The sequence below is a fragment of the Lepus europaeus genome, chromosome 10 (assembly GCF_033115175.1).
Source record: "Lepus europaeus isolate LE1 chromosome 10, mLepTim1.pri, whole genome shotgun sequence".
In the NCBI taxonomy this organism is placed as follows: domain Eukaryota; kingdom Metazoa; phylum Chordata; class Mammalia; order Lagomorpha; family Leporidae; genus Lepus; species Lepus europaeus.
In genome coordinates, this window is record NC_084836.1 from 57,239,294 (window position 1) to 57,257,536 (window position 18,243).

At 43.7% G+C, this 18,243-nt stretch overlaps 1 protein-coding gene across 6 annotated transcripts in view; it reads right to left on the reverse strand.

Annotated features, from left to right (window-relative positions):
• SRGAP1 (SLIT-ROBO Rho GTPase activating protein 1) overlaps positions 1-18,243 on the reverse strand; it is a 319,573-nt gene that overhangs the window by 41,446 nt on the left and 259,884 nt on the right. For 2 of the 6 annotated variants that reach the window (XM_062203307.1, XM_062203306.1), the window contains exons 11-15: positions 17,476-17,503; positions 12,296-12,329; positions 9,220-9,280; positions 8,987-9,064; positions 6,412-6,546 (exon numbers count right to left, since the gene is read on the reverse strand). In XM_062203307.1, coding sequence (XP_062059291.1) covers positions 6,412-6,546; positions 8,987-9,064; positions 9,220-9,280; positions 12,296-12,329; positions 17,476-17,503 — 336 coding nt within the window. Of the gene's footprint in view, positions 1-6,411; positions 6,547-8,986; positions 9,065-9,219; positions 9,281-12,295; positions 12,330-12,785; positions 12,964-17,475; positions 17,504-18,243 lie in introns of all 6 variants that reach the window. The other 4 variants (XM_062203305.1, XM_062203304.1, XM_062203303.1 and 1 more) reach the window with 2 other exon arrangements.

An 18,243-nucleotide genomic window follows, 5' to 3' on the forward strand; every position in this document is an offset into this window, starting at 1 on the left:
CATACAAAGTGTACACACAACGTTAGCTCTCAGTGGGTAGGAATATTAAGTGGGACAGTATTTTGTTCTATGTGCTTTTGTGTATTTTTGAAATATTCTACAGTGATTACATGTTGGTTTCATAATAGAAAACATGATAGGAAGAAAAAAGGGGGTCCCCTATCACCCAGACACACACACACACATGCACACACAAATGAATGATATAAAGTCAGAGAGAGACGAGGAAGTGGGTACAGGTGGGGCACGTGTGGCAAAGAAAGATGTTAAAGCTGAGTGATGATGTACATGGGACCACATTATATTATTCTGTCTTTTTCTGCAGCTGTTATAATTTTTTATAATACAGAAGTTAAAATGAAGGTAGGTTATGAACAATATGGATAGTGTAAGTTCCATTTTTGCTTTCAAAAGTTGGATATACACATGCATTAACAAAAAGCCAGGAGGAGGGGCCGGCACTGTGGTGTAGTAGGTAAAGCCACCGTCTGTGGCACCAACATCCCATATGGGCACCAATTTGAGTCCTGACTGCTCCACTTCCAATCCAGCTCCCTGCTAATGCACCTGGGAATGCAGTGGAAGATGGCCCAGGTACTTGGACCCCTGCAACCATGTGGGAGACCTGGAAGAAGCTCCAGGCTCTGGCTTTGGATTGCTCCATGTCTGGCCGTTGTGGCCATTAGTAGAGTGGTCCAGGAGATGGAAGATGTCTCTCTCTCTCTCTGCCTTTCTCTACCTCTGTAACCCTTTCAAATAAATAAATGAATCTTAAAAAAAAAAAAAAGGGAGGAAATGCAACAACAAAATGTACACCCACAATCGATTCTCTTCTGGTGTCAGTACTATGGGGGACAGTATTTTCTTCTATGTGCCTTTGTGTATTTTTCAATTGCTCTATGATGACTACATGTTGGCTTTGTGATAGGAAACCCTTCCCCCCTAAAAAATTGCTTCCTCATGTCCAGTTGGTGGCTGGAAGAATCACACATAATGCAAAATGAAGTGCAAGTGTTTCAGCTGGGCTTAAAGCCCTCAGGCAGCCAGGAAAAGCAGATTCCTTGAGTGGCTCTTCCAGACCAAGTCACTTGGACTCATGCCCTTGGGAATCTCTGAGTCATGACACGGGGATGCTCTAGAGGCTGCCCAGACTCTGTGGGCATGGCCTGGCGCATTTACAAAACCATTCGCAAAGCCGATGGTTTTAAAACAAAACAACCCTTGGGTGAGAAACTACCAGGTTTGTCATTTTAAAATTATGGTGCATTTTATTTCACCATGCCTTCATCCGATAATTTTTAAGAAGAAATTTGCAGGGAGCTGAGTTAATGAATAGTGCATTAGAGGGAGAGAAAGGGAAGGAGACAGGGAGGGAAGAAGGGAGGGAGGGAAAGGGAGAGGGAGATGGAGATATTTCTAACACCAATTCCCTTTTAGTGTATACATTTGTAAACTTCTAAAAGAATGTGGTCATTTAGGGGCATAAACATGGCCACATAATAACTAATTCATGAATATACAAATATTTCCCCAAACAATCCAAAAATAGGTAAGAAAAAAGTAGTGGGTGCTCCAGGGACTTATGTAACCTCTTAGAAAAGATGGAAAACTTTTCCATACAAAGTAACTGTCACATGAAATTACCTTAACAGGAAAAAGTCAAACCCAACTGTAACAATGCTACAAGATGACATTGGCAAAAACTATCACTCTGAGATTTCCCCCAAAGATTCCTAGATCTTTGTGTATCACAGGCTGATTTAAATGGGATTTATTTTTAATTATCTTATCTTTCCTGCTAGATTTTAAGCACTTGAATGTAAGAATCAAGTCTCTGAATGCCCAGGAAGTTTAGTACATTGTGGGAATTTAGTCAGCTTCGTTCAAATCATCAACAATCTGTAATATCAATGGAAGGATATCAGGACGCATGATATGTCATTCCAAAGAATTTACTGAAAATCGAAGGAAAATGCAGAATCATCATAGTCACACTGGTAAGAGAAAATGCTTTCTTAGAGATAAATCAGTAGTAGCCAAGAATACTCCCTCCACTTTTAAAAGAAGTTAGACATTAGAAGAAAATGGATTATTACATAAAGCGGTTGTTATGTAAAGAGGTTATTGGTGCCAATAGGTGTTCTTGAAAAATTTCCCATTCTGCAAACTTGTTTGCTAAAAATAACAAGACGTATGAGGAAAAACGGGGTTGGGGTACACTGTTCAACATCTGCAAACTTTGCCTTTTTTTAAAAAAAAGACTTATTTATTTATTTACTTATTTGAAAGCCAGAGTGACGGAGATGGAGTGAGTGAGAGTGAGAGTGAGAGTGAGAGAGTGAGAGTGAGAGTGACAGAGTGAGAGAGAGAATCTTCCATCTGCTGGTTCAGTCCCCAAGTGGCCACAACAGCTGAGATTGGGTTTCCTCTCAATCTCAATCAACCAACCAATCAACCTCCCTCTCTCTCTTCCTGCCTTTCAAATAAATAAAACTCACTTGGGAATTGAACCACTGGAAGGGAGCTCTGTCTGTCTCACTCTCCTTCCATCTTTTTGTCTCACAAGTAAATAAATTAAAAAATTTCCAAAATTCAAGTATTATAATCTGTTGATTTTTATTGATCTCTTATTTTAATACAGGTGGAAATATTTTTGTAGCTTCTTTTGTACAACCAGTATCGCTAGCACCACTGGTCAGAAAGATACTTCTGGGGCCGGCGCCATTGCTCACTAGGTTAATCCTCCGCCTGCGGCGCCGGCATCCCATATGGGTGCCAGGTTCTAGTCCCGGTTGCTCCTCTTCCAGTCCAGCTCTCTGCTGTGGCCTGGGAGAGCAGTGGAAGACAGTCCAAGTGCTTGGGCCCTGCACCTGCATGGGAGACCAGGAGGAAGCACCTGGCTCCAGGCTTCGGATCGGCACAGCGCTGGCTGTGGTGGCCATTTGGGGAGTGAACCAACGGAAGGAAACCTTTCTCTCTGTCTCTTTTCTCACTGTTTAACTCTACGTGTCGGCCAGCGCCACGGCTCACTTGGCTAATCTTCTGCCTGCAGCGCTGGCACCCCAGGTTCTAGTCCTGGTCGGGGTGCCAGATTCTGTCCTGGTTGCTCCTCTTCCAGTCCAGCTCTCTGCTGTGGCCCAGGAAGGCAGTGGAGGATGGCCCAGGTGCTTGGACCCTGCACCCACATGGGAGACCAGGAGGAAGCACCTGGCTCCTGGCTTCGGATTGGCGCAGTGCGCAAGCTGCAGCGGGCCGGCCGTAGTGGCCATTTGGGGGGTGAACCAACGGAAAAGGAAGACCTTTTTCTCTCTCTCACTGTCTAACTCTGCCTGTCAATATATATATATATATATATATATATATATATATATATATATATATAAAACTCTACCTGTCAAATAAAAAAAAAAAAAGATACTCCTGTAGATTTTCCATTTTTTCCCTACTGATTACATATTTTGCTGAACTTGACCTTTAATTGTGAGAAAGTTTGACTTTATTACAAAACATCTAATGTGCTAGGAAAAATTATGCTGGAACCACCATAATTTCTAGGTTACAATAATATCATTCCTTTTAATTAATTAATTTTCACCTACTTGGAATAAGTAGATGAAGGCAGAGAGGAAGATTGATTGATTGCATATGCTGGTTCACTCCCCGAATACCCACAACACCCATGCTTGGGCCAGGCTGAAGCCATAAGCCCAGAACTCCATCTTGGCCTCACATGTGGGTGGCAGGGGCCCAAGCACTCTGCTGTCCTCAGGATGTGTTAGCAGGGAGCTGGACTGGAAGTGGAGGAACCAGGACTCAAACAAGGTACTCTGATGTGGGATGTGGGTGTCCCAGGTGGCAGCTTACCTTGCTGTGCAACAATGCCCACCCCTAATGGCATTTCTAAATTCATCTGAGGTAAATATGTCAAAGAAATTCAGTGGCTAGCCCAAGCATTGGCATATGTAACCTGAGGCATATATTTTAGTAGGAGTAATGGCAATTGTAGTAGTAATGATGACAGTAAGCAACATTTATCAACCCTTACTATTTGCAAGGCACAACGGTAAACACATTATATGGATTTTCTCATTCATTCTTCACACAGGCTCTAGGAAGGGCAAATAAGTAGATGAAGTACTCATTTTCCCCTAAGTTTACAAAGCTAGTAAGTGGTGAAGGCAGGATTTGAACCTGGAATGTTCTTACTTGATAGCCTCAACTATTACTAACCACAGTGGAATATTTCTCATTTAATGAGTATGAAATGATTCCTATAAAGGCCACAGATGATAGAGCCCAAAGCTCTTTATCCAACTGGTCCATGTAAAAATTAAAGTTGACATGATATATGTGACTAGAAAAATGCCCAAGTATTGTAGAATACTTATTTTTCCATTTTTAAGCTTTCTGGCTAGGGTATGAGGGAACTCACTGGACGTGGCCAAAGGAGAGTTCCAGAATTGAGACACCTCCTTTTCAGCTCTTTCCAGCTGGGTCAGAGGTTTGCTGTGATGACTCAGGCCACGCCAAGAGCCTTGGCATGGACACACAGGCGTGTTCTAAATCCCACACGGCATATCTGACCGGGAGACTCATGCCCAACTACAGCCAAGATGTTAAGCATGGATGGAATTTTTATTTTCCAATTCATTTCATTTAAATTCAACTTAGCAACGACGTATTGAGTACTTACTCTAAGCCTGGATTATATCAAGTGTATGGCAGTAAAAGTGAATAATCCATTAAGGCTTGGGGCACTGTGGGCATTTCATTGGGCATACTCACGCCAGGTGCTCTTCTTAGTACTTTCCACATATGAACTCATTTAGTTCCCACAACCCGATGATATACGGACTAATGTTCTCCTAGTTACGTTGAGGAGGAAACCGAGATGCAGAGCACTCTAGAAACGTGCCTAAGGTCACATGGGTGGTGACCTTTTGCAAGTGGCAAAAACCAGGATTGGAACCTTGGCTTCTTGAATCTAGAACCTGTACCCTTGACCTCTCCCTAAATGCCCTTGCCCGTGGAAGGAGACAGAGGAATTAAAAGAATTTTAACGTGGGGCAATAAGGAAAAAAGACAGAGTGGAAATCAGCGGAGGACAGGGCGATTAATTCTGCTTGAGGTAGCGGGGAGGCTGGTGTTCTGGGAGTAGTGCCAGCGCGGCACCACCTTCACAGCAGATGTCCAACAGCCATCAGACTCTGCAGAGGAAGCAGAATGGGCAAGGGCATGGAGGTGGGAAGTGGCCTGGCACGCGCACAGTTTACAACTGTTGAAATCCAGGGGAAGGGAGGCAGGAGATGACTGCAAAACACAAGAAACAGCTCGGATAGAAGGACAGTTCAGACGGAGGAAGAGTTCAATGCCATGGACTGATTACCAGACCAAGGCGTCAGTGTTTATGTGGGAAATACTGAAACAGGAGACAGACAACAACCCGGTCTTCCCCTCTGAGTCTAGCTGAAGAATGATTAGGACAGTGCGGCAGGGAGAGCAGGTTGCAGAGGGAGGGCGACACCTGGCAGACCCTGATACCCCCGTGAGAGACCAGGGTGATGGGGAAGGAGGAGTGAGTAGAGAGAGTTGAGACCAAGTCATTAGGACTTGATTCAGATAGAGGTGAAGAGATTGGGGCAGGGGGAGGGGACGGACTTCTTCATAGAGAGTAAAGCTTGGTTCTTACAAGAGCCTATGTGGTTGAAGTCTGCTGTACATACTTGGCTGGGAGCTTGGACTTAAAGAGCCACTGCAATCTTCAGACTCATGGAACCCGACTGTGGTTCCTGTCTAATTCTGGACCTCATTATTTTCACCTTCCTTTGTCTACTGACAAAAGCCCTCGTAGGGACGTGGGGAGGGAAACAGCAATGCTTCACTTCACTCATGATTACTGGTTTCGTAATATATCACACACAGACTCAGAGCGGCTCTGCCTATTAGCTGGGGATGCCCACTGACAGATAATGACCGCCTGGTGTTCCTGCACCATCATAATGATCGCTTCTCTCACTTTACCTTATTTCTTGAAGCAACACTCAGAAAGGATAAATCATTCCACTCCTAAAGTTGGTGAGAAAACCAAGACCTGAGAGCCACAAGCAGGCTACATTTCCAGGCTTCCAACTTTCTCCTCTCCCTAGGCACCTGCCTTTTTGCTTTATTCCAGATGCTAAGTGGGAAGCCGCTGGCTCTGTGCAGCTAGAGGATGTTCAAATAGCAAGGCCCACTTGGCTAAGGGCGAGGCCACAGCTGGGAGGATGACTCACGCTGGCTCCAGAAAGGAAACAAAACAGTCTCAGAAATGTGGTGGTGATGGGGTAACAAGGGTTGGGGGAGGTATCTGGAGAAGGCTACTGCCTTTTCCAGGAAGTTGGTGAAAAGGTTGAAAAAAAAAAGTTCACTTACTGATACAAGAAATCAGATCATTAAATCTTTCCTTAGGAAAGAGGGGGTTTTCCAGCCCACGGAAGTAGAGCTTCAGAACACCAGCCACAGAGTTAATATCATGGTTACTCTGGTCATCAGCCAAAGGATTTTCACCTAGAAAGAAAAATGAGTTACATGCACCGTGCCTCTTTTCTTCTGAAAAAAAGTATGTTTCTACACACACACATTGCTATATACACATTTATCTTTTAATTATGCTTTATGAAAGATTATATGGTTCCAAAATTAAAATAATTGGTTTAGATATCCTACCCCATGATTAACCTAAAAATAGCTGGTGAAAATAAGAATTTTAAAAAAATCTTATGTTGCCAAATAATCCCTTGCAAGTTACCCAAACCTTAAAATAAAATATTGTGGGATTTATAATTTTACCCAATGTTTTTTTAAAAGCTAAAATCAGTAATCTTACTTTGACATGAATTCAAATACTACATTCTGCATTTCATACCCTGCTAGGAAAAAGACACGGTGTCGATCTGTCTGGTTAAGCTATATGAGTCATCAAAATCCATCAGAAATATCAAATAGTAATTGCAAATACTATTAAATCAACAGGTATTTCCCAAAGTGGCATGGTGGCATTACAGCACATGCGAAAGCCATGTTGAGCAGATGGTGAGGTTAAAATCAGGCAGAAGAGGCCGGCGGCGCCGTGGCTCACTAGGCTAATCCTCCGCCTTGCGGCGCCGGCACACCGGGTTCTAGTCCCAGTCGGGGCACCGATCCTGTCCCGGTTGCCCCTCTTCCAGGCCAGCTCTCTGCTGTGGCCAGGGAGTGCAGTGGAGGATGGCCCAAGTGCTTGGGCCCTGCATCCCATGGGAGACCAGGAGAAGCACCTGGCTCCTGCCATCGGATCAGCGCGGTGCGCCGGCCGCAGCGCGCTACCACGGCGGCCATTGGAGGGTGAACCAACGGCAAAAAGGAAGACCTTTCTCTCTGTCTCTCTCTCTCACTGTCCACTCTGCCTGTCAAAAATAATAAAAAAAAACAAACAAAAAAAATTAAAAAAAAAATCAGGCAGAAGAATCTGAAAAGGTAATCATCATGGAATCAAGGAGTTTACCTAAAAACAGATATTTTACAAAAATACTGCCAATATAAAATCATATTATTATTTACTATAAGCAGTTTTAAAATATTAGGTAACTGGCTGACCAGTCCATCTCTCTGAGAATTAAATTGAGATAAAATCCTCAGTAAGTTCACATAATTTGCAGCCTTAGATTAAACTCCATTCTTTATTCTCAGGCCTAGTTTCACAAGTTCACCAAAAGTATGCACTGGATTTTAATTTTTTTTTTTTCCTCTTGGGATGGTTTATTTACAGTGACCTGTTATTCCGTTTTCCTTGCTTTCTGGTGGGAAATCATGGAACGTGAATTCATCAGGATACATATATTTTCCTACTGTGAGAAAATCTCATTGCACAGATCACAAACAAATAACATATACCAGGGGAATTTCCAAGGAAAAATGGTCCAACATTGTGCCTGCGGTGGCTGGCCTGGGCACTCAACACCTCATCACATTTCAGCTTATCATCCTGAGCAAGTGTATGTAGGACCTTGGCACAGTCGGTTGCTGACCGGGATTCGGGGCGGGGGGGTGGGGTGGGGAAGAGGCTACTCTGCCCGACACAGCACATTGGTTACAGAATTTGGAACAGGAAAAAAACCAGGCAGCTCCAAGTTTACTTGTCCAACTCATGTTGCAGACACTGAAGTGTTTTATGCCTCAGGAGAAAGGAGACAGAGAGAGAGAAGGTAGCTCCATCTCCATGAAGGTGCAGATATATCCAGAAGCAGGTGCCATAAAACCATAATCTTTGAAGAGCATTAAGAGCTAACAGCTACCATTAAAGAGTCAGGCATTTTCATAGATTCTATTTAATTCTTACAACAATCATGCAGCTTCACAGATGAGGAAACTGTGGCCACAGTGAGGCCCAAGTCACTTGACCCAATTCCCACGATTAGTAAATCAGAGTCCAATTTGACTCTAGGTCTGCTGTTGGAAAAGCATATGATTTTGCTAATCATAATGTGGTAATTAACAGACAGCTAATGAGGATTTATTTGATTATTTGATAGCCAATTATGAACATGAGTAGGGAATTAACTAGGGTCCCAGAGAAGGGCCCTGGGGATGGTGATAGAGGGAAGAAAAAGATCCTGACAAATGGCCGGTGGGAGGGGTCCCCTCAGACACCTGCTGTCTAGGCCCAGGGTTGTTCTTGTCACTCTGTCTGGAATCCTGCTGGGTGCCACCTCTGGTACAAGTGCTGGGATTATCAGTGCCAGTCTTGAATCAGGATGCAAAGCTCATACGCTTTTCCACCTTTGATAAACGAGACTTATGATTTGGGCCTCAGTTCTCAGCTCCCCTGCATAGATGCTTGCTCCCGCATCTGCAGTGAAGTAAATGCAAAGACAAGATCCTCCAGGACACATGCCATGGGTGTGCCACTGCGGTGTGCAGAAAATGATGACTTTTTACCATGGGTTGCTAATAGGAATAGATGCGCAGTTACCTCTCTCAAATGAGTTTTTGATATCATTGACTTCCACCTGGGAACCAGACACTCTGAAAATCCCCTGATGCTGAAGACCTAAAGACAACAGAAGGGAAAGAGGTGAAGCAACACGCCATATCCTCTGGGTCCCTGTTCTCTCTAGGATTAAGTGTTAAATGAAATGAAAAGTATGCTGTGGAAACGCGCCTCGCGATCTTTTAAACATGAAGAGTCAGTAGTTCATGGCTTACCATAGAGGTTGATGAACCGAATGCAGCTCTCCACAATGAGGGGGATCACCTGTCCCGAGTCCTGGGTCAAGAGAGGGAAACCCGTCAATCTCAAAGGAGTGGGAGGAGCCACACATAACAAGAAAGCTCTCAGTTTAACAGTCATTAGCGAGTGAGTTTTTACTCTTAGAGATGATCATTTTTCAAATCCACCCCCTCCAAATCTTCCACAAGGCCAAAGATAAAAAAAGAAAGACTTTATATCTCAACAAAGGTATATTTCAGTTCTGGAGCAAACCAAATTAAATACATGCAAGGCAAGTCTGTTTTGACTTAACTCTGCTGTGCCTAGAGATGTCAAGGGCTAATGCATCTTTTATATTTAGGCTTACATTCCAAAATGAATAAATGCAGCATTCACATTTTGAAACTTTTGTTTTGTAAATACAAATGGGCAATCTTTAAGGGCCCATGGAAAGAACTCCATGTGTTACAATCATGGTATCTTAGGCCGGATCAGTCACACCACTCACTGGAGCAGCCTTTCTCAAGGTCCTCCCTGGGACATCGCTAGGAGTAGAACACGCGGCTGTGAAAGGGCTTCCGTGTGTTCAGATGCATGATGCCAGGGGTGTTTACCGACAACTAAAACATGTCATGTATTTACTTAGTTTGCATCAGAACTGACTCATCCCTACAGATTTCCCATGTCTTAAGAGTTAAGGGGGGAAAGTGTCCAGAGGGATGCTCTGTTAAGATCTCGTTTTCTTAGGAAGGAAGATTTTTTTGGCCTTCTTCCCCCACATCTTGCAAAATAATCACTGCCCTTTATGGAACAAATGTAAACTCTGGGAACGCTTAGAAATGTGTACAGGATGACAAATGAGATGCAGGGGCTGCCTGAGGTCACGGTTACATGTGCACCAGTGCCATGCACTCCACGGGGTTAAAGACAGTTCCTGAGGACAGAATTCTCTTTGTGTCTGTTTAAGACTGCTCTTTCAGGAATTAGATCTTTACAGGAAACATGGGTCACAAAAATGAGTAGCTGGCATCGAGTATGCATTGATGAAGAATTTTATTCTGAAACACAAGAGCTTAGTTGTCTTCACATATGCGACCAATTCCGAATCTGCTAACCTTTCCAGTGAGGCAGTGGAGGAAGGTTTGGGAAGGGTGTGGTTCAGCAATTTAAACTTCCCTATTCCTAGAATGGGTAATGCACTTCTCAAGGAAGAGCTTCATTTTAAGTTTTAAGCCAATTTAACCAGTGTACAAACCAGTTAACGTCCAATTACTTCTGGAGCCTGTACTAAGTTTCTCTAATTAGTTAATTTGTTTTAGGAGCATAAATTGTATTAATTCCTTAAAGAAGAGCCTTAAGAATAAAAACACATTTCCGTGTGGACCAGTTGACTCAAGAACAGTCACTGTAACCACAACGAAATGTACTGAATATGAGAGGGGACTTTTCTCCAAGACACAGGTGTATGTCAGAGGATGTAGCCCATAAATGGATATTTCATGTGATAAGGTCACCTAAAACAGCAGCCACTATTTAGATGTAAGTCATAAAAGGAGAATATTAGTTTACACCTCTGCTGAATTTAGTATTAAAAACAAAGGACAGAAGATTATTAAAAGAAAAATGTTTGCACTAAGAAAGTTCTAAATGGAGAAGTCTTAGGTTTCCGGATTATCAAAAAAAATTTGTGTCTTTACATTTACTCAAGTGATTGCTCATCTTTGAGCCGCGATCGGTATTTCATTCAGATACAGTGAATTCTGTAGCCAAAAAGTAATGAGCGTGTGTGTTTTAATTTAATTTCATGGATGCCAGATGCTCGGGTAGGGAATGCCTTTTAAGAAATAAGACAATGGGCTGCACTCCATCTAGCATTCAAGTAAGTCCCTTTGTGTTTCCCAGCGGGGAAAAGAGGGAAGACTTTGCTCTTGCTGGACCGCATTGGTGGTGTGCAGACCTCAAGTGGTCCAGTGCCTTTCAGAGGTGCACAAAGAACTCTGCATCTTCCCTATTGGTCTTCACAGCTCCCTCTGAGATGGAGAGGGCTCATTTCAGCGAATTTTCCATGATAAATGGTCGATCCCTTTATCAGTCCTTCAGTTAGGTTTCCTTGAACTGTTCTTCATGACAAATCTCCTAAAAATATAACAGGTGCTTTTCCAGTGACCTTAGGCAGGTGGTCTCCTACTGTCTGATCCAATACTACAGAATCCGACCTGTGCTTCTTGGAGCTTTTTCCACGCTGGCTTTCTCTGCCAGGCTATCAGCTGCACATCTCACTGCTTTCATTTTATTGTTCCCTCTTCTCCTTCTAACTTGACCCTGCATATAAGCTGGGAAACCAGATAATCAAATTTGACAATAATTTTATATTCAATTAGGGCCAATGAGGCTCTTTTGGGTTTAAGGCTTAAGGCAATGGATTTGTGATTGCTTTGTAGGTTCTTCAGTGGCGTTTCACTTAGTGCCAGGGCCAGGGCCCATTTTTAGGGCAGCCAGAGGTTATCGATCCCTCTCTGTATATATATTTGTCTATCTGTCCCTACACAGGCCATATGGACACACACAATTTCTTAATCACTAGTGCACATGTTCAACAAACAGATCAGCCTTTAACGAAAGAAAGATGTCTAACATAGCATTGAAAGAGGTTGTTTAAAACAGTGTTTCCTATTTAAACATCACAGCTCATTTCATAAAATGTTAGCTATGAAGGAGAAGTTAAACTTCTTTCTTTTTTGTGCAATTTACACTAGAATCCAGAATCCAGTATTAAATGTGTAGTTGGTATTTCACATTGACTTTCCTTAACTCAAAGTTGATACACATTTGCTAAGCACATATTTTAAAACCCAAGACTTCTTCCATGTTTACTGGAGAAAACTCTTCCTCTTAGTGTTTGATCCTTATAGTTCCTGTCTAGGAAGACCTATGTATAAACCCAATCTCCAACTGCAAACATTTTTCTTTTAAAGACCTTGAAAATCTGATTGAAGCCAAGCATGAGTATGACTTGAAAATGACACCAACGGCAAAAAAAGGCTGTGCCCGCACGTCCCCCTAGCACTATACCTGGTGTCTCGTGTGCGAGTTCCTTCGTCCTCGGCTAGGAGCATTATCAGAAATATAGGATGAAAAAGAAGACAGGGAGTAAACACAGCAGAGCTCCAAGCTATAGACCACAGGGGCTTACAATCGATCCAATATAATGAATTCCTCAAGTCACAGGAAATCAAGACTCTTGTCATGCTTCAGAGTTAGCCTAACGAATGGATTTTAAATATATATTTTGTGCCATCTCGCTTCCACAAGTAAAAATACAACATCTTACCAGATTGCTCTTTTCCTTTGCGTGCAAAGGATGGCTTTTAAAAAAATTTTTTTTTTTTTTAAGTAAAGACAGAGGGCTTTCCCTTTCGCCCACACAAAAATACCCACGTTTGTTTCCTCTTTTGAAGGCACTCAACCCAAATATTCTTTCCTCTCTGACTTCAGGAAATATTATATTGATTTTTCGGGGAAAGCAGAGAGCCCCAGGACAGACTTGGACATAATGACCTGCCTCGCATCCTGAGAGGCGGAGGCCATTATGGTCAGAAGCGTGGAGATCAGCCACCCAGATGGCTGCTGCCAGTACCTTGACGAATGCTTCCAAATCCCCATTAAACAACTTAGCATTATACTGTGAGCGGGGTCTGGACTTCCTGTGTTTCTGGGGCTTAGGGGGAACACTGGGAGGCCTGAGGGAAGGGAATATAATTACTGAGCATGGTAGAAATCAAACAATAAATTCAACACCCACAGGTCAGAACAAAATTAGAAAGCACAGGAATCTTGGGTTGTTCCCCACCCCCACCCGTGGGGGACAACAGTCCCTTGCCTCTCCCACTTCTTTACTTTTACGTATGTACCAAGAAACACACGAGCTATTCATTCAGACTGCCATTTCTCTGTATGCTGTAGCTGACATTTGTTTATTTGCTCATTTGTTTAAAAATAAGTAGGACCAAAGGGATTTGGCGCTGTCTGGGAGAGTGTTACAAGGCAGAGTTCTTGTTATTCTGAATCACCCAGTGAGCATGAACAGTCCTAAAAATGAGGGCTCTGATAGACTCCTCCACTCCCAGATGAGAAATTAAATATAATACCTTACTTACAACAGAATTCTTCAATGCACAGTAACATTAGCTCTGTTCCATGTGAATGGGATTTTTATTTTGTGCAAAAGTAACTATCAACGGGTCATAAGTAGAAAAACTGACAATGCTACTTCTTGGTAGTTTCAGCGCTGTTTCTGATTCATGCAGGCTACATGAATTATTATCTCTTAAGAACAAACTATCTGGCTGGCGCCGCGGCTCAATAGGCTAATCCTCTGCCTGCGGTGCCAGCACCCCGGGTTCTAGTCCCTGTTGGGGCACTGGATTCTGTCTCGGTTGCTCCTCTTCTAGTCCAGCTTTCTGCTGTGGCCCGAGAGTGCAGTGGAGGATGGCCCAAGTCCTTGGGCCCTGCACCTGCATGGGAGACCAGGAAAAGCACCTGGCTCCTGGCTTCAGATCAGCACGGTGAGCCAGCCACAGCTGCCATTGCGGTGTGAACCAACGGAAAAAGGAAGACATTTCTCTCTGTCTCTCTCTCACTGTCCACTCTGCCTGTCAAAAAAAAAAAAAAAAAAAAAAAAAAAGAGCAAACTACCCTGCTGCCTGAACATTTGTGGAGCATCAGGATGGACTCTTCTACCCCCTCCTCTGGTCTGTTGTTTGCTTTGATGGATAAGCCAGTCCTTCCGACAAACGCACACCCAGCACACCACATACTCTGTTTGGAAGCCTTGCATCACCTTGCCTGTCATTGGAGAGAGGGGACCCCTTTGGCCCCACCCCATTAGAGGAAGGAGGGTCAGGACTGGCTGACTCAACTTCTACAAATGAGCTGAATGGGAGAGAAGGCACTGAGAAGCCGCTCTGGATGCGCCAATGTAAACTCCTCTTTACTTGCACGGCTCAAAGGAGGATGCACACCACACACGGAAATCACATCAAGCCCTTCATGAAGCTGCAGACTCTCTAGGGAAGAATTAATTTTAGTTTATGTAGTTCAAGTTCAGAAAGTCAGCTGTAGAAAAAATCCTCAGAACTGATGGAGAAGCCTGACGAACTTCCTAAGATAGGATCACAGGAATGAGGGGATGGGGGGAACAAACCCTCTGGTAGTAAATTCTTCCTTCCTTCCTTCCTTCCTTCCTTCCTTCCTTCCTTCCTTCCTCTCTCTCTCTCTCTCTCTCTCTCTCTTTCTTTCTTTTTGACAGGCAGAGTGGACAGTGAGAGAGAGAGAGACAGAGAGAAAGGTCTTCCTTTGCCGTTGGTTCACCCTCCAATGGCCGCTGTGGCAGGCACATCTCGCTGATCCGAAGCCAGGAGCCAGGTGCTTCTCCTGGACTCCCATGGGGTGCAGGGCCCAAGCACTTGGGCCATCCTCCACTGCACTCCTGGGCCATAGCAGAGAGCTGGCCTGGAAGAGGGGCAACCGGGACAGAATCCGGCACCCCAACCGGGACTAGAACCCGGTGTGCCGGCGCTGCAAGGCAGAGGATTAGCCTGTTGAGCCGCGGCGCCGGCCTCTGGTAGTAAATTCTATGGCTCTCTGGCAGGAGGGTTCATGCGACTACTGGGGTGTACAAGGAGCACCTGAAGACCCCCTGGGGCCTGAGAGGTTAAAAGAGCTTTGCTGGTGTCTAGAAGAGAAGGTCCCATGTCATGCCCCACCAGAGCTGAAATTTTTTTAATACACTGAACTGTGTGCCATTCATGGAGAAAGGAATCTGGTGGGTGCGAATAACAGAACAACCAACCAGCGGAGTTCGGCCCTGTGAGCTTGATTTCATCTGCTCTCTTCACCATCTTAGAAGCCTTTCAAATGATGTGGATTTTACTTTTATTCAGGTACGGTGAGTCCAACAGATCAGGGGACAATGGCCATTGAAAAGAGCTCATTATTCACCATTCCCAAGAGGAGAAGGCACAGGGGGAAGCCCCAGGCTTGGCCAGGGGGCAGAAAGGAGAAAGGGGAAAATGTGGGCACGAGGCCTTACTGCAGTTCCCATGGGAAGGAAGGAGAGAGGCAGGCTGAGGTTGGCTGACTGAAGAATTTCGGTGGGCCCTGGGGCACAGGGGCTCTGCACGGCTGGTATGTGGTCCTGGGGTGCCTGGTGCAGGTGAACAGCAGCCCTGACAAGGGACGTGGTTGGGAGGATGAGCTCTGGATTGGCTTGTTTGTACGGGGAATTCACTAATTTGGGAGGGGCAGTCCCTCTAGGGTCATAAGATACCAACGCAGCAAATACAGAAACTCCAAAAGTGGCTATTACAAAGGACAACAGAGCATTGTGTGGTGACACCTGGAGTGGCTGATGAAGCCAAGGAGATCAGCATTTCATGTGGTCACTGGTTCCGGGGCAAGCAAGTCCTACAGCTGGAGCCAGAGCCTCCAGTGACATCGGATAATTAGTCCTGCAGACAGGGAGAAGCAGGATAACCCCGGCGAGGGGCCAACAAAGGGAAACCACCTGTCCCAAAGATCCTCAAGCATAAAGTAGATGCGAAGAAGCTAAAGCTGTGGAGGGGATTTGGCGTGGGCACAAACTGCCTGAGCACCTACACACTAACGTCTACAGCGGAGGTGAGTCTGGCCCCGTGATCCCCACATCAGGTGAACACAGGTAGGGGCGTTCGAACGCCCACCTGCATGACTCATTCGTGTGCTGTGCCTATCACACAACTTCCCGATAATCTGGTTTCCTGTACGGGATGCACGCATGAAAGAAGCACTGGTCAGGCTGACATGAAAATCTAGTCTCCTTGGCAATGAAGTTCTTATTGCAAATTAATATATTTGAATCCTTTCCTGGAAATATGTCTTAAGTGCCTTACATTAATTATATTTTAGAAACAATAGGTAAAATAGAGAGACACAGCATTGTGACAAAATAGGAACTGTGTATTACTTGTTAGAGGTCATCTCCCTCTTTGATTTTTTTTTTCCTTTGGAAAAGTTTAGAAAAATCGGTAACTGCAGTTTCTTGTTCACCAAGAAGCAAGAGGGGTTTCTTTGTGAATAATCTGCCCAGCAGTAACATCACAGAGCCTTAAAATCAACTTGCCAACTGCCATAGCAGACATACAGTGTTCCACATTCCCTCACCTCCAAGAGAACTCCCAAAGTTCAAGTCGCACCATGTCAACTAGAGTCACTGCTGGCTGTTGCACAATGGTGATATAAAAAAGTAAAAGTTGGGACCGGCAGTGTGGAGCAGTGTGTAAAGCTGCCGTCTGCAGCGCTGGCATCCCATATAGGCACTGGTTCGAGTCCTGGCTGCTCCACTTATGATCCAGCTCTTTGCTGTGGCCTGGGAAAGCAGTAGAAGATGGCTCAAGTCCTCAGGCCCCTGCACCTGCCTGAGAGACCCAGAAGAAGCTCCTGGCTCCTGGCTTCAGATTGGCACAGCTCTGGCTGTTCTGGCCATCTGGGGAGTGAACCAGCGAATGAAAGACCTCTCTCACTCTGCCCCTGCCTCTCCTCTCTCTGTGTAACTCTGCCTTTCAAATAAATAAATAAATCTTAAAAAAAGTAAAAGTTGTTACCAGCTTTCTCCAAGCCAAATCACAAACTACTTCTCAAATGGTTTTCCTTAGAAGTAACTTCAAAATCCTTCCATAAATGGAAAAACAAACAAGCCAAAAATGTCGTGTGGCTGTTGGCGTTTAAAAGTGAAGTGTTTAAAGTGAACCATAAGGTGGGTAGCTTAAGGGTATTCAATAGAATTCTGATATGTGTAGGACATTAGGCAACGTAGGGCCAGGAAGTACCTAGTATCTTCTACTCAGCAATGCAGTAGGTGACATCATATTGTTTCATTGTTTTTAATTAAACTACCAAATCAATAGTCTTGTCAGATGATTTGTAAAAATTTAAAGTGTTTGCGACTAGATAAACCAAGCCTATTCAACTTGGGTTTCTATTGTTGACTCTGCTTGTTTACAGAGTGATAATTCCATTGAGAACCCTTAGATACGTCAGAGTATATCTCATCTTGTAAGAACACCACGCTTTTCACGTTGCTATACTTCCTCAAACCAAAACTATCTTTTATATCTATTAATAAGTTTATTCTTGCAGTATTTAAATAAATGGTTGCTTCTTGCAAAAGAGAAAAGAGAGACATACTAGGAGTTATGATAAAAATAGTTTCCTACCTTGTGGTCATATATTCAGCTCTGTGACCTACAGAAAAAAAATGAAAATAAATAAACTGAATTTTGTATCATCTGTACCTCATTTTAAGATGCTGGGTTTATAATATACATATTTTAAGTTGGAAAACATGAGGATAGCATATATAAATAAAAATTCAAAGTAAATATTATATGACATCTATATATAAAATTTAATAAATTCTATAATTAAAGAAACATGTTTCACTTGGCAATTTGAAGCAGTTTTTTTTTTTAAAGGAAGAAATATCTGCTTGATTCTAACTGTAAGCTTAAAGATGAAATCCACATAAAACATTCAAGATTTGCATGCCTTAACTGATATTTATGGGGGAGGAGTACACAGTCCAACAGGGTTGGGAGAACTCAATTTCCTTTAGCATACATCAGTATTATTTTCATACTATGAAGTCAGAGGAGTAGGAGAAAAGTTGTATTCTATAATCAGAAATGACATTTGCAGATACTGAAGAACAAGAACATTAAATTACACTGCATTCCACCAACTTATAAGCCAAGGGCCTTTCATAGAGTTCTCTGTCATTTAAGACACGAGCGGCTTCTTAACTGGTTTTTAATAACAGGTCTGTATTTTTGTGGTGCTCCTGCCATCTGCCCCGACTGCAAGTCTGCGTGTGTCTATGGCTGCTGTCCGGTCTGCCTTCCGTTTCAGGTGCAGCAGTGGGAAGGGGTGTGGGCGAGCCGCACCACTCAGCTGGTTTGTTTGTAAAATGATGATGTGATTCTGAA